The following is a 13,603-nucleotide window of genomic DNA, read 5'->3' on the forward strand; positions in this document are numbered from 1 at the left end:
TCAAGATCCAGAGCTCCACTGGCGTTTAAATATGTCGGGGAGGCAAGTCTAGCCGCCTTTGTCTGTTGCCAAATTTACACTACCGGCCAGTGCGAATAAATTATTCATTAATACTAATCATTTACATTAACATTATTGAATGACAATTCATCATCTACAACCCAAATGAATATTACTAATACAAAGACGGAATATAATGTTCGAGGGAAACTGAAACTAAGCTTGCATTATTACATTGAATGTACCTTTACATTCAGGCAGAGATGTGGCAGCCATGCTGCAGCACCAGCTGGTGTCTGTCTGGAACACTGTGTCTGTACGATTTACAACCTGAACGACGGTTAAATAAGAGTTTAACAAAGCCATAACCCTCACACGCAATTAGTTACTGTCTAACACTTAATTACATTTGCATATCTCTAACCCAACTCAAAAGGTCCATGGAACTTGTATGCCAGTTAAAATATTGCCAGCTAGAGATTCCATTTAAGCCTGTTTATTTTACCGTGACTAAATTTACATGTGCAAATTATGTCCTAGACCTATGTTATTGTAAATGAATTACCAACATGCAGTATACAAATTAGCATGAATTGGAATTAAACTAAAACATTCACTTTACTCACGCAAATCCAGCAAGCTTAATCCTGCCGCCTCTGGTGGCAACGATCAAATCAATCTTAAGTCTCGTTGACAATAAAAACATCTCCTTATTCACTATCATGTTTTATATTCCCAACTGCTGGGAACTATTGATGGCTTGAGGCCCCGTTCACCCTGTATTAAGACGTAGGACAATGGACGAGGTGTGGGGGCTCCTTGTAAGGAACACTGGTGGCCGAGTCTTGTGTAAATAGTGCGGGCCCAGTGTTCACTTTGCTGATAGGGCTGCCGTTGAGGCGAGCCGGTCGAGGGGCCCCCCGCCGTTGAGGCGAGCCGGTCGAGGGCCCCCCCCCCCCCGCCGTTGAGGCGAGCCGGTCGAGGGGGGGCCCCCGCCGTTGAGGCGAGCCGGTCGAGGGGGGGCCCCCCGCCGTTGAGGCGAGCCGGTCGAGGGGGGGCCCCCCGCCGTTCAGGCGAGCCGGTCGAGGGGGGGCCCCCCACCGTTGAGGCGAGCCGGTCGAGGGGGGGCCCCCCACCGTTGAGGCGAGCCGGTCGAGGGGGGCCCCCACCGTTGAGGCGAGCCGGTCGAGGGGGGCCCCCCACCGTTGAGGCGAGCCGGTCGAGGGGGGGCCCCCCCCGCCGGTCGAGGGGGGCCCCCCCCACCGTTGAGGCGAGCCGGTCGAGGGGGGGCCCCCCCCCACCGTTGAGGCGAGCCGGTCGAGGGGGGGGGCCCCCCCACCGTTGAGGCGAGCCGGTCGAGGGGGGGCCCCCCCACCGTTGAGGCGAGCCGGTCGAGGGGGGCCCCCCACCGTTGAGGCGAGCCGGTCGAGGGGGGGTCCCCCACCGTTGAGGCGAGCAGACGCTCCCGGATTCTTAACCATGTGTCAGCCACCAAGTTAGTTTAGTGCATACATTATGCAGTCCATACTTGTACTCACCCTCCACCGTTGTTGTGAGTATTTCAGCAGCTCCTCAGTATGTGTTAACTTTGAGACGTCAGGGAATATGACGCTAGTTACTGGTGTCAAGCACGTTCATTTTGCCCTTTTCATAACAGTGGCAGCAGGTACCATGAGTGTGTTAGCAGGGGTGTGGTGTGGTGTGTGGTGTGGTGTGCGCATTTTGATGACGTGACATCATGGCAAACTTGAAATAATTCCGGCAACACCAGGTTTTTCTGCTTGGTGATTTGCTGTGTGAACCTTGTGGCAAGCTTGCATCACCCGCTTTTTGCTGACGTTAACTTGAATCTTGCCGTTGTTAGCCCACTTTGTAAAGTTTAAGTGGTGTGTGTGTGTTTAAGAAACAGTTTGTGTACGGAAGACTTAAAACACTGCCAATCTCTGCAGTCCATCGGTTGGCTTCATGTTGCCACAAGGCGAGTGCTGAATTTTATCAATGCTTACCATTATATTATGCTATATATATCTGCATTCCGGAAAATGTTTAGAGTTCACAAGCTTCGTTGCTACTTTAGCGAAAGGTTGTGTGCTAGATGGTCAAACGGTGACCGATGTTCGGGATAGGTACGAGTAATTTAATTCTGATTTAGTATTAACTTCAAGGATTTGATTTGATTTCAAGGAAAGAAGGTAGTTATGCAACTGTACAAATCTCTGGTGCGCCCCCCACTTGGATTATTGAATCCAAGCATGGAAACAGCATCTTCAAAAAGACATGTCTGCTTTGGAGAAAGTTCAACACCGGGCGAAAAGAAACATTACTGAACTAAGTCGACTCTCATACCATGAACGGTTGAGGGCCACAGGGCTAACAGCACTACAAACCAGACATGACAGGGCTGATCTCGTCGAAACTTTTAAGTAATTACTGAACAATTTAGAGGATATTGATCCAAACCACTTCTTCAAAAGGTCAAATGCAACACGAACAAGGAACAACAGTTTCCAGCTCAACAAGCCACAATGGAGGACAAAAAACAGAAGATGCTTTTTCACCCATGGGGTTATAAACCCTTGTAACTAGCTCCCCGCCGAAGCCGTAAATACCAAACGGCTGAATTTCAAAATCCAGCTGAATAAAATCATCAGGGCAAACTGGGCGATCGTTGACAAGCCGCCAGCGTCCTGTCCTCATGGAGGCCACTAAAGAGAGTGACCCTCGGGTAAATTCAGGTAACTGAATTGGTTTAACGAAGCCTGAGTGTCTGTAAATGTTTATCCCTCCGTTTGATGATGTGTTCATTTGAGACAGTCTAAGTGTCCCAGCTGCATCTGGATACAAGTGACAGGATGAACAACGCACACACAGGGTTTCCTTTACTTTTTGGAGGATTATTTACAATTTTGTAAATGATGCTATGGCGGCGTGTTTACTCCCAGGATTGAGGATTGAGCCTGCACAATACGCCCCCCCCCCTCTCGGGTAACATTAAAAAGAATGAGGCAATTGTTTTATACCTTCCTGGGGCCAGATTCACGAAAGCACTTACGCAAGTACTTACGAAAGTGTACATCTTTCCTCAATCTTTGACGGCTTTGGTTACATTTATTAAACAGTTTACAAGCATGAAAACTTGCCAATCAACTGTTGTTATTGTTATAAACTGCCTCCTGATGCTTCGGAGCTCATTAACTGTTTAATAATTGTAAACAAAGCCGCCAAAGATTGAGAAAAGATGTACAGGTTCGTAAGTGCTTGCGTAAGTACTTTCGTGAATCTGGCCCCTGGTCTGACCTCGGTAAGGCAGAGTCGTGTTGACCCTCCTCCCACCACTGTTGACTCGGTACTACAGTATAGGTGGATGGTGCTGCAGTGGGTCACTACTGCAACGGACAGGTGGCGGTAGTGGCTTATGAGATGACAGTAGTGATTTCACAGGAGCGAAAGCGTTCGCTACTGTCAGTGAACGCTTCTCATCTCTGTAATGCATAGTATTAGGCTACGTTTTCAGGCGTTAAGTTAGGCTAGGTAGTCCTATTTATAGCATTATAAAGAATCATATTTGGTGATGATTTTGCTTTCCTCGCCTACTAGTGTATATATGTGTATTAAAAAAGTGTAACTAGCCTCACAAGACTGTTAATTTTTTTTTAATTTTGCCCCGAGGGGCGAGTTTATTGGGCAGCCCCACTCATCCAGTGAGTGGACATACCGCCATAGCAGCATGTACAACACTCCCCAATAGGAAGAAAACCCGCTGGGTTGTTCATCCTGTCACTTGTACCCAGACACAGCTGGGACTTGCTTAACTAAATGAACTATGGGGTTCAGTTCCTGATCTTATGTGTCTCTTAACTCATTCCACCACCGCCCACTGGATGGGTATGAGGTGCATAATAAATGACTAGAGTAAATCACTTTACCGTCAGAATCTTAAGCACTTTTACGCAGTTTTCAGACCTAATACGCAGGTTGCAACATTACTATGTGATAAGTAATGGTAATGTCTTCTCGCATACGTAATAACAGGATAAAAACCCACTATTTGTGAAATTTATGTAAGGAATTTACACCATCTTTCGCACTCTCCTGAGTGCTTACAATGATAGTGATTCCACGTTGAGATGTAAGTCTCATCCTAATAACACGCTCAGACGTTGATAAAGCACTCAAGTTGATAGTGCGAAAGACTTGGTGTAAATAACTTACATCTGTACACCCCCCTCCCCCGTCCTTCATCGTGGAGGCTGTGTTTACATAGAGTAAACAACTTCACAACACAGGGTTGTTATTGTTATATAAACAATCTAACAAAATTTCACAAATACACAAGTGTGGTTTTTTTCCCCTATTACTATGTGATATTAGGTTATTCTATATGGGAATAGGTAAGCGCTCCATGGGTTGGTGGTGGCGCGTGATGGGAGGACTGGCCGGGTGTTGAGCGTAGTAGCGCCATGCGGGTGTGTTGTGTGTGTGGGGTAATAGGACATGTGGCTCCGTGGGTGCGGCAGTATGGGCTGTGAGTGCCACTTTATCTTCACAACAGCAGCTGGCTCCCTCGCCTGGTTACGGCCTTGTTGTCTCCTTCGCTCCATCCTTCGCCTCGTCTTGGCACTGCCGCCTTCCCCACGTGGCACTAGACCCTCCCTCCCTCCCTTTTCAGCGTGGCACTAGACCCTCCCTCCCTTTTCAGCGTGGCACTAGACCCCTCCCTCCCTCCCTCTTCTTCAGCGTGGCACTAGACCCCCCCTCTCTCCCTCTTCTTCAGCGTGGCACTAGACCCCCCTCCCTTTTCAGCGTGGCACTAGACCCCTCCCTCCCTCTTCTTCAGCGTGGCACTAGACCCCCCCCCTCCCTTTTCAGCGTGGCACTACACCCCCCCTCTCTCTCCCTCTTCTTCAGCGTGGCATTTGACCCCCCCCCCATCTTCAGCGTGGCACTGCAGCGAGCACCCTTCCCTAAACCATAGTGCCAAAGGCGTGGCGTTAGTTGATGTGCTCGTTGCTTGGTTGATCATTTCAAGTACTGTTGGGTCTGGCCAGTAACCGGATGGGTAATCACACTGACACCATTTCAGGCTTGGCTTGGGGAGGGTCTCGAGAATGCTATTCCGGGGCATCTTGGGTATGGGTATACCCAAATACCGGCGTGTCTAACATTTTAGTGTTTTCTGTGATCACCTTCGCTGATGACAGAAAACACCGGGTTGGGGGAGGAGGAGGTTATCTTGAGGTTATCTTGAGATGATTTCGGGGCTTTTTTTTTAGTGTCCCCGCGGCCCGGTCCTCGACCAGGCCTCCACCCCCAGGAAGCAGCCCGTGACAGCTGACTAGCACCCAGGTACCTATTTTACTGCTAGGTAACAGGGGCATAGGGTGAAAGAAACTCTGCCCATTGTTTCTCGCCGGCGCCTGGGATCGAACCCAGGACCACAGGATCACAAGTCCAGCGTGCTGTCCGCTCGGCCGACCGGCTCCCCCGAAGAAGGGGGGCTGAAGAGTTTTGGCTCTTGGGTTGGGCCTCGACTCTCAACACTTAATGGGCTGGTTTATAGGCTCCAGAGCCAGTTTGGCTCTCATATCTACATTTAAAGCTGTATGTGGATTTTACCTTCGTCATTTCTTGGCGCATTCCATATGTTCACTATCCTGACACTAAGAATTATGTATAACGCCTCAATGGCTCATTTTAGGTACTTTGTATCTAAATGTGTCCCCTTGTTCGTGTACTACTCATGCTAAATTGTCTGTCCTTGTCTGACGTATCAGCCGCCCTGAGTATTTTCCATGTGGTAATCACTTCTCTTGTTTCTTCTCTATTCCAGTGGCATGAGGATTAACTCCTTTAGTTTTCCCCTCGTAACTTATTCCTCTCAGCTCTGGGACTAGGCTCATGGCATACCTCACAACTTTCTCCAGCTTCGTTTTGTGTTTAACGCGATAAGGGCATATTTTAGTGTGTGACAATATGGTATACAAAATCTTGTACGACTCTTGTTCATATTCCTAGAGACAGTTCTCATATTAGCTAACCTTCTGTCTGCAGCTGAAGATATCATTTTATTGTTGGCTTCTGATGGGTGACCACTTCGTTGTAATATCAACCCACCTAAGTTTTTTGCTGTCTCGAGTACACTAAGGAAATCACAGTAGCATGATGTATCAATGAGAAAATCAAAGGAGCAGAGCAAGGATTGCACTAGCACTCTATACGCGCGTCATACCCATGAGCCATGATGTGCTAAAAGGTATTCAACCTAGAACACTACTGTATCCTCTAAGGATTCTTTAGGCCTGATCCTTAACTATCTTGCCTGATCTCAGTCGCCCGTTCATAGAACTCTTCTGAAGTTTAAGGCAAAATTTATCGCTGAAAACACGCTGATGTTTTTATAAGTCCCTTCTCACCAGATGTTCTAGTAGCCGCCTCCTGTGATCTTTTTCCACCACCTTGCGTGATATACAAGCATGGGACACTGGCCTGTAATTTAATGCCACTTGTCTCGCATTTTGTATACTAATACTACAATGGCTGTCTTCCAACTGTGGCACTTCTCTTGTTACCATTGACTTATGCATCATAGTAAGCGGCCGGCGCACGGCTTCCGCTCCTTTGTTTAGTATTGGTGATGTATAGTCAGGCCTCAAGGTTGGGAGTCGACACACACACAGCACCGCTCCTGTGCCTTGTAAGTCCATTACGGGCTCACTATAGCCAGTGCTACTTGGAACTTGTTCCAAGCAGCTGAATCTATAACAACAACAACGTTGGTAGTCTGTACAACCACGTGGCCGGTGTTGTGTAGATGGTAACGGGTATACTTAATGTAATATTTTGTTATATTTTGTCCTAGATCTTTATTTAATATCAACTTGAGCTTTGTCTGCACCTTACATCTGCATTATATGTTATGGACTACGAGGATGAACATTGCTTTTATCCCTCTTGAGCACGAGTGTGGTAGAGAGTTGTAAGGGAGGATAGAAGGGGAGGGCTAGACAGGAGGGGACCAACTGGGAAGAGATGGCGGCGAGGCTACAACTTACTCAAGCTGGGAGGAATGTACATAACCAGGCTTATGGTGACTAAGGGAGGGACGGAGGGGGCAGGTGTTGCAGGCTGGGGCGGCTGATGACCCATTCTGCTCCCCAAAGTTGAAATAGATGCACCTTTACGAGACACTTGGAGATGGTGTAGCCAAATGGGTCGTCTTTATGGGCGAGTGTGGTGGAGGCGTTTCTCCCAATACCGTGAGTGTCGGGCCAATGGCAATAATGGCCTATTATTATTGATTATCGGCTTGGCGGCGGCCACCAGATACAGGCAGCAGTTGCCCGGGCATTGTTTAGGACTCCTGCGCTTGTTGTTGCTCCGTCTGGACATTTGTGTGGCTGGAGCATTTTGGCAATTTTTACTTGCCATTATTTTTCATTAGTAATTTTAGTGAGAGTATCTTGGTGCTCTAGGCCGATAATGGAAACAGAAACCCGTGTCACCCGCATTCATGCTCCGACTTGAAAGCAGCATTTACTATAAACTAAAAGTTCTCTAGTTTAAGCTTTAAGCTTGTAAAGCTTTAAACCTTTAAGCTTCTCGCCCGCCCGTCGCCTTGACCAGCTCCTGTGAAAGGCTTCCAGGCTCGTCCACCCCACGATTGTGCTGTGTGCGTGTAGTGTTAGGTCAATTACCCTACAAATTCTAAGAGCGAGCTTGTATACTGGCCTGGACATCCCAATTTACTCGTGTTGTTGTTTTTAGATTTAGCTACTCAGAACGAAGAATGTCCATGTAGCACGGGGCTATGGTGAGCCCGTAATTGAGTTCGGTTGTTCGTGATAACCTTGTTACTCTGATATTTGGGTCAAAGTTTTAAATGGAGGTGGGGTTTCCTCCTTTTTCCCTGTTTCTTTTTCGCTTCTGTTTTAGCCGTGTTTTAACACGTCTAAAAATTTTCTCACATGTTCCATTTGCTATGTAGCCTCCTCCTCTGCTCCTGGACGGAGTGTCGTTTATTTCCTTTTGCTTCTGTGAGTTATCTCTGCTGTGACCTTATTTTGCGCACCAAATACGTTCTACTGGACCTGAAGCCTCATCACGCCCCCGGACGATTGGTGAAATGTCCCTAATCTAAGATGAGGTCTGATAAAGACCTTTTATGCCCTTTGTAATGCTTTTGCGCTACCGCTCACAGGATGAGTATGGGGTGCACAATAAACTAGCCGCCTTCGGCGGCAACAATCAAATGCTCCCTCGGGTCATTACCTCCCGTTCAACAGATGTTATTGTTGATGATCAGTGCTTTAATCCTGTGTTTTATAGGGATCCTTTATTGGCACCAGTACTGGGCGGCCGGCCTGGCCGGTACTGGGGTGGCCGGCCTGGCCGGTACTGGGGTGGCCGGCCTGGCCGGTACTGGGGTGGCCGGCCTGGCCGGTACTGGGGTGGCCGGCCTGGCCGGTACTGGGGCGGCCGGCCTGGCCGGTACTGGGGCGGCCGGCCTGGCCGGTACTGGGGTGGCCGGCCTGGCCGGTACTGGGGCGGCCGGCCTGGCCGGTACTGGGGCGGCCGGCCTGGCCGGTACTGGGGCGGCCGGCCTGGCCGGTACTGGGGCGGCCGGCCTGGCCGGTACTGGGGCGGCCGGCCTGGCCGGTACTGGGGCGGCCGGCCTGGCCGGTACTGGGGCGGCCGGCCTGGCCGGTACTGGGGCGGCCGGCCTGGCCGGTACTGGGGCGGCCGGCCTGGCCGGTACTGGGGCGGCCGGCCTGGCCGGTACTGGGGCGGCCGGCCTGGCCGGTACTGGGGCGGCCGGCCTGGCCGGTACTGGGGCGGCCGGCCTGGCCGGTACTGGGGTGGCCGGCCTGGCCGGTACCGGGGTGGCCGGCCTGGCCGGTACCGGGGTGGCCGGCCTGGCCGGTACCGGGGTGGCCGGCCTGGCCGGTACTGGGGCGGCCGGCCTGGCCGGTACTGGGGCGGCCGGCCTGGCCGGTACCGGGGTGGCCGGCCTGGCCGGTACCGGGGTGGCCGGCCTGGCCGGTACCGGGGTGGCCGGCCTGGCCGGTACCGGGGTGGCCGGCCTGGCCGGTACCGGGGTGGCCGGCCTGGCCGGTACCGGGGTGGCCGGCCTGGCCGGTACCGGGGTGGCCGGCCTGGCCGGTACCGGGGTGGCCGGCCTGGCCGGTACCGGGGTGGCCGGCCTGGCCGGTACCGGGGTGGCCGGCCTGGCCGGTACCGGGGTGGCCGGCCTGGCCGGTACCGGGGTGGCCGGCCTGGCTTGGCATCGTACCAACACTAATGACAGTGAATACTGATGTCCTTCGATTAGTGTCCTTGTGCTGCACTTCAGTGAAAATATAACTTATTATTATTTACTGTTTTTATATTGTAAATGTTGGCTTCACCTTAGGTGGTAAAGAGGCGCCCGAGCTTGTAATTACTAAACCTTATCCTAGGTTTGATCAGTGCCCACACGGCTTCGCTAGGCACAAGACACTGCATGTATGCTTTCACTCTGTTTTTATGTAAATATCTGTTCTATTGTGTTTCTAACTTTTTCATCAGTGTACATTATTCATCTGCTTATGGGCAAGTTTTAACTGTAGTAGGCTTGTAGTGTGAAAAAAGTGTTATCATGTGGCTTCGTCCAAGTATATCCAGTGTTTGTAGTCTTCACAAACTCACCTTATAGACAACAGTGACTTGGGAAATCTGGACTCAATAGGGAAACCTTAACTGGCGTGACGTAAACACTACTGGCGTGGTTGATACCTGGTTGATGGGGTTCTGGGAGTTCTTCTACTCCCCAAGCCCGGCCCGAGGCCAGGCTTCACTTGTGAGAGTTTGGTCCACCAGGCTGTTGCTTGGAGCGGCCCGCAGACCCACATACCCACCACAGCCGGGGTCAGCCTTTAGAGTTTACGACCAACCTGCACTCAATCAGGAATCGTCAAGCAATTGCGTGTCCACTTGCGAGACCTCTACATCTCTCCTTTGTCGTGGCGGCATAGTTTGTATATATTACACAATTTGAGCATGGAAACCTCGTGTTGTGTTCACGGGAGACTTCTCCCGTCACGCAGGGTGCAGTCGCACCTCCACAGATCTCCAGTATCATCTATTGATACTGGAAATGGCTCAAAAGGGCCACCACTTATGGGCTATTGATGCCCAAGCCACCTTTTGGGTGGCTTAATCTTCTCTCTCTTCTCTCTCTCATGGAAACGCTGCAAGGTCGTTCTCGACCCAAGGTTATTATGGGTATGAGCTCATGAACTGTCTAGTAAACGCCAACTACGTGGCTATGATTGATGAAAGATGTACAGGTCTCGTGAGTGAACGTGTGAAATGCATTATGAATCCTGGCCAGGGTTAAGGTCACAAATTATATGATAGTAGTGCTCAGTCAAAATTTAAATGCCGCATTTAGTAATTATGTTTGTATACAAGTACCCAGATGGCGATCCGCAACTATTTAAAGACCCAGACGAAAATCTGAGTCCTTTTACGGGCTATTCATGCCCGTGCCACCTCTTGGGTGCAGGCGATGAGTCACAATAACGTGGCTGAAGAATGTTGACCAGACCACACACTAGAAGGTGAAGGGACGACGACGTTTCGGCCCGTCCTGGACCATTCTCAAGTCGATTGCAATCGACTTGAGAATGGTCCAGGACGGACCGAAACGTCGTCGTCCCTTCACCTTCTAGTGTGTGGTCTGGTCAACACCTCTTGGGTGGCTTAATCTGTATCAGTCAATCAATCTCGAGTCTAACTACGTCTGCGCTCACTCCACAAGCTGTACAACACTTAAGACGAGGCACCTACCTGATCGTAACTACCTACCTTGTGTTGGTTTCGGGCCTTAGCGTCATATTAACGGCATGTATCGGTGAGGAAATTAGTAGGAGCTATACCAATTTAGTAGTGAGTAGGCTTGGTATCTACCATGAGAAGATTGGTAGATATATAGAATTGTGTGATGACAGGTTGACGGGGGAGAGAGGAATCGGCGGGAGTCAAAGATTAAGTGTAAGTATCTTTAAAGTAATGCACTTTGCAGCAGATATCAAACATCTAATGTTGGGGAAACCATTACAAGGGGGGGGGGGGGGGGGTGAAAGGGAGAGGATCTGGGCGTGGGGGGGTTTGAGCTCTGGCTCTTTGGTCCCGCCTCTGAACAGGTCATTCAACAGGTGTACAGGTTCCTGAGCCTATTGGACTCTATCATATCTACACTTGAAGCTGTGTATGGAGTTCAGCCTCCACTACATCACTTCCTAATGCATTCCATTTGTCTACCACTCTGACACTGAAAAAATAATTTCTAACGTCTCTCTGGCTTATTTGGGCACTCAATTTCCACCTGTGTTCCCCTAGTGTGTGTTCCCCTAGTGTGTGTGCCCCTTGTGTTAAAAAGTGTGTGTGTGTGTGTGTGTGTGTGTGTGTGTGTGTGTGTGTGTGTGTGTGTGTGTTGTGTGTGTGTGTGTGTGTGTACTCACCTATATGTACTCACCTATATGTGCTTGCAGGATCGAGCATTGACTCTTGATCCCGCCTTTCTAGCTATCGGTTGTTTACAGCAATGACTCCTGTCCCATTTCCCTATCATACCTAGTTTTAAAAGTATGAATAGTATTTGCTTCCACAACCTGTTCCCCAAGTGCATTCCATTTTTCTACTACTCTCACGCTAAAAGAAAACTTCCTAACATCTCTGTGACTCATCTGAGTTTCCAGTTTCCACCCATGTCCCCTCGTTCTGTTATTATTACGTGTGAACATTTGATCTATTTCCACTTTGTCAATTCCCTGAGTATTTTATATGTCCCTATCATATCTCCTCTCTCCCTTCTTTTCTCTAGTGTCCGTAAGGTTCAGTTCCTTCAGCCGCTCTTCATATCCCATCCCTCGTAGCTCTGGGACAAGCCTCGTCGCAAACCTCTGAACCTTCTCCAGTTTCTTTATGTGTTTTCTTCAGGTGGGGGCTCCATGATGGCGCGGCATACTCTAAGACGGGTCTCACGTAGGCAGTGTAAAGCGCCCTAAAAGCTCCCTCATTTAGGTTTCTGAATGAAGTTCTAATTTCGCCAGTGTAGAGTACGCTGCTGTCGTTATCCTATTTATATGTGCCTCAGGAGTTAGATTAGGTGTCACAATCCACTCCCAGGTCTCTTTCTCGAATCGTTACAGGTAGGCTGTTCCCCTTCATTGTGTACTGTCCCTTTGGTCTCCTGTCACCTGATCCCATTTCCATAACTTTACATTTACTGGTGTTAAACTCCAGTAGCCATTTCTCTGACCATCTCTGTAGCCTGTTTAAGTCCTCTTGGAGGATCCTACAATCCTCGTCTGTCACACCTCTTCTCATTAATTTTGCGTCATCTGCAAACATTGACATGTATGATTCCACTCCTGTAAACATATCATTTACGTAAATTAGAAAGAGGATTGGTCCCAGCACCGATCCTTGAGGTACTCCACTTGTTACTGTTCGCCAGTCCGACTTTTCGCCCCTTACCATTACCCTCTGGCTCCTTCCTGTTAGGTAGTTCTTCACCCATACTAGGGCCTTTCCGCTTACTCCTGCCTGCCTCTCAAGTTTGTATAGCAGTCTCATGTGCGGTACCGTATCAAAGGCCTTTTGGCAGTCAAGAAATATGCAGTCTGCCCAGCCTTCCTCTGTCCTGCCTATCCTTGTTACTTTATCATAGAATTCTAAAAGGTTTGTTAGGCATGATTTCCCTGTCCAGGAACCCATGTTGGTGCTTGTTTACAAACCCAATGCTCTCCAGGTGCTCAACAAGTCTTAGCCTAATTATTCTTTCAAGTATTTTGCAGGGGATGCTTGTCAGTGATACGGGTCTGTAGTTAAGTGGCCTCCTCCCTATCCCCTTTTTGAAAATCGGTACGACATTTGCCTCCTTCCAGCAACTGGGCAATTCTCCCGACATAAGTGACCTCATTGAAGATCATTGCCAGAGGCACGCTGAGAGCCTGCGCTGCCTCTTTAAGTATCCACGGTGATACTTTGTCTGGTCCAACAGCTTTATTTGCATCCAGTGTTGTCAACTGTTTCATTACATCCTCTGCTGTCACCTCTATATCTGATAGTCTTTCATCTTGGGTAATCTCTTCCAACAATGGGAGCTGCTCAGGCTCGGTAGTGAAACACTCCATGGAATTTTGCATTCAGTACCTCGCAGATTTCCTTGTCGCTTTCTGTATATGCCCCTTCTGTTTTCCTCAGTCTTGTCACTTGGTCATTTACCGACATCTTCCTTCTTATATGGCTATGTAGTAATTTTGGTTGCTTTTTCGCTTTGACTGCAATATCGTTCTCCATAATTTCTTTCCGACACTCGTCTTATGTTAATGTAATCATTCCTAGCTCTGTTACATCTAATCCTGTTGTCCTCTGTCCTTTGTCTTCTGTACTTCCTCCACTCCCTCCTGCTTCTCACCTTTGCTTCCTGACACTGTCTATTAAACCATGGGTTATTATATTCCCTCCTGCTTTTTGTCTTTATTGTTGGAATAAATCTATCTTCAGCCTCCTTGCATTTCAATATGACTTGGGTCATCATACCTTGCACTGTTTTTCC

General features: G+C 49.3%; 1 protein-coding gene across 1 annotated transcript in view; it reads left to right on the forward strand.

Annotated features, from left to right (window-relative positions):
• The window catches only part of LOC138357435 (PE-PGRS family protein PE_PGRS33-like), a 171,772-nt gene extending 162,458 nt beyond the window's left edge, over positions 1–9,314 (forward strand). The window contains exon 4 of the mRNA XM_069314286.1: positions 8,326–9,314. Coding sequence (XP_069170387.1) covers positions 8,326–9,314 — 989 coding nt within the window. The remainder of the gene's footprint in view (positions 1–8,325) is intronic.
• Positions 9,315–13,603: the final 4,289 nt, after the last annotated feature.

This window comes from Procambarus clarkii, chromosome 78 (assembly GCF_040958095.1).
Source record: "Procambarus clarkii isolate CNS0578487 chromosome 78, FALCON_Pclarkii_2.0, whole genome shotgun sequence".
NCBI lineage: Eukaryota > Metazoa > Arthropoda > Malacostraca > Decapoda > Cambaridae > Procambarus > Procambarus clarkii.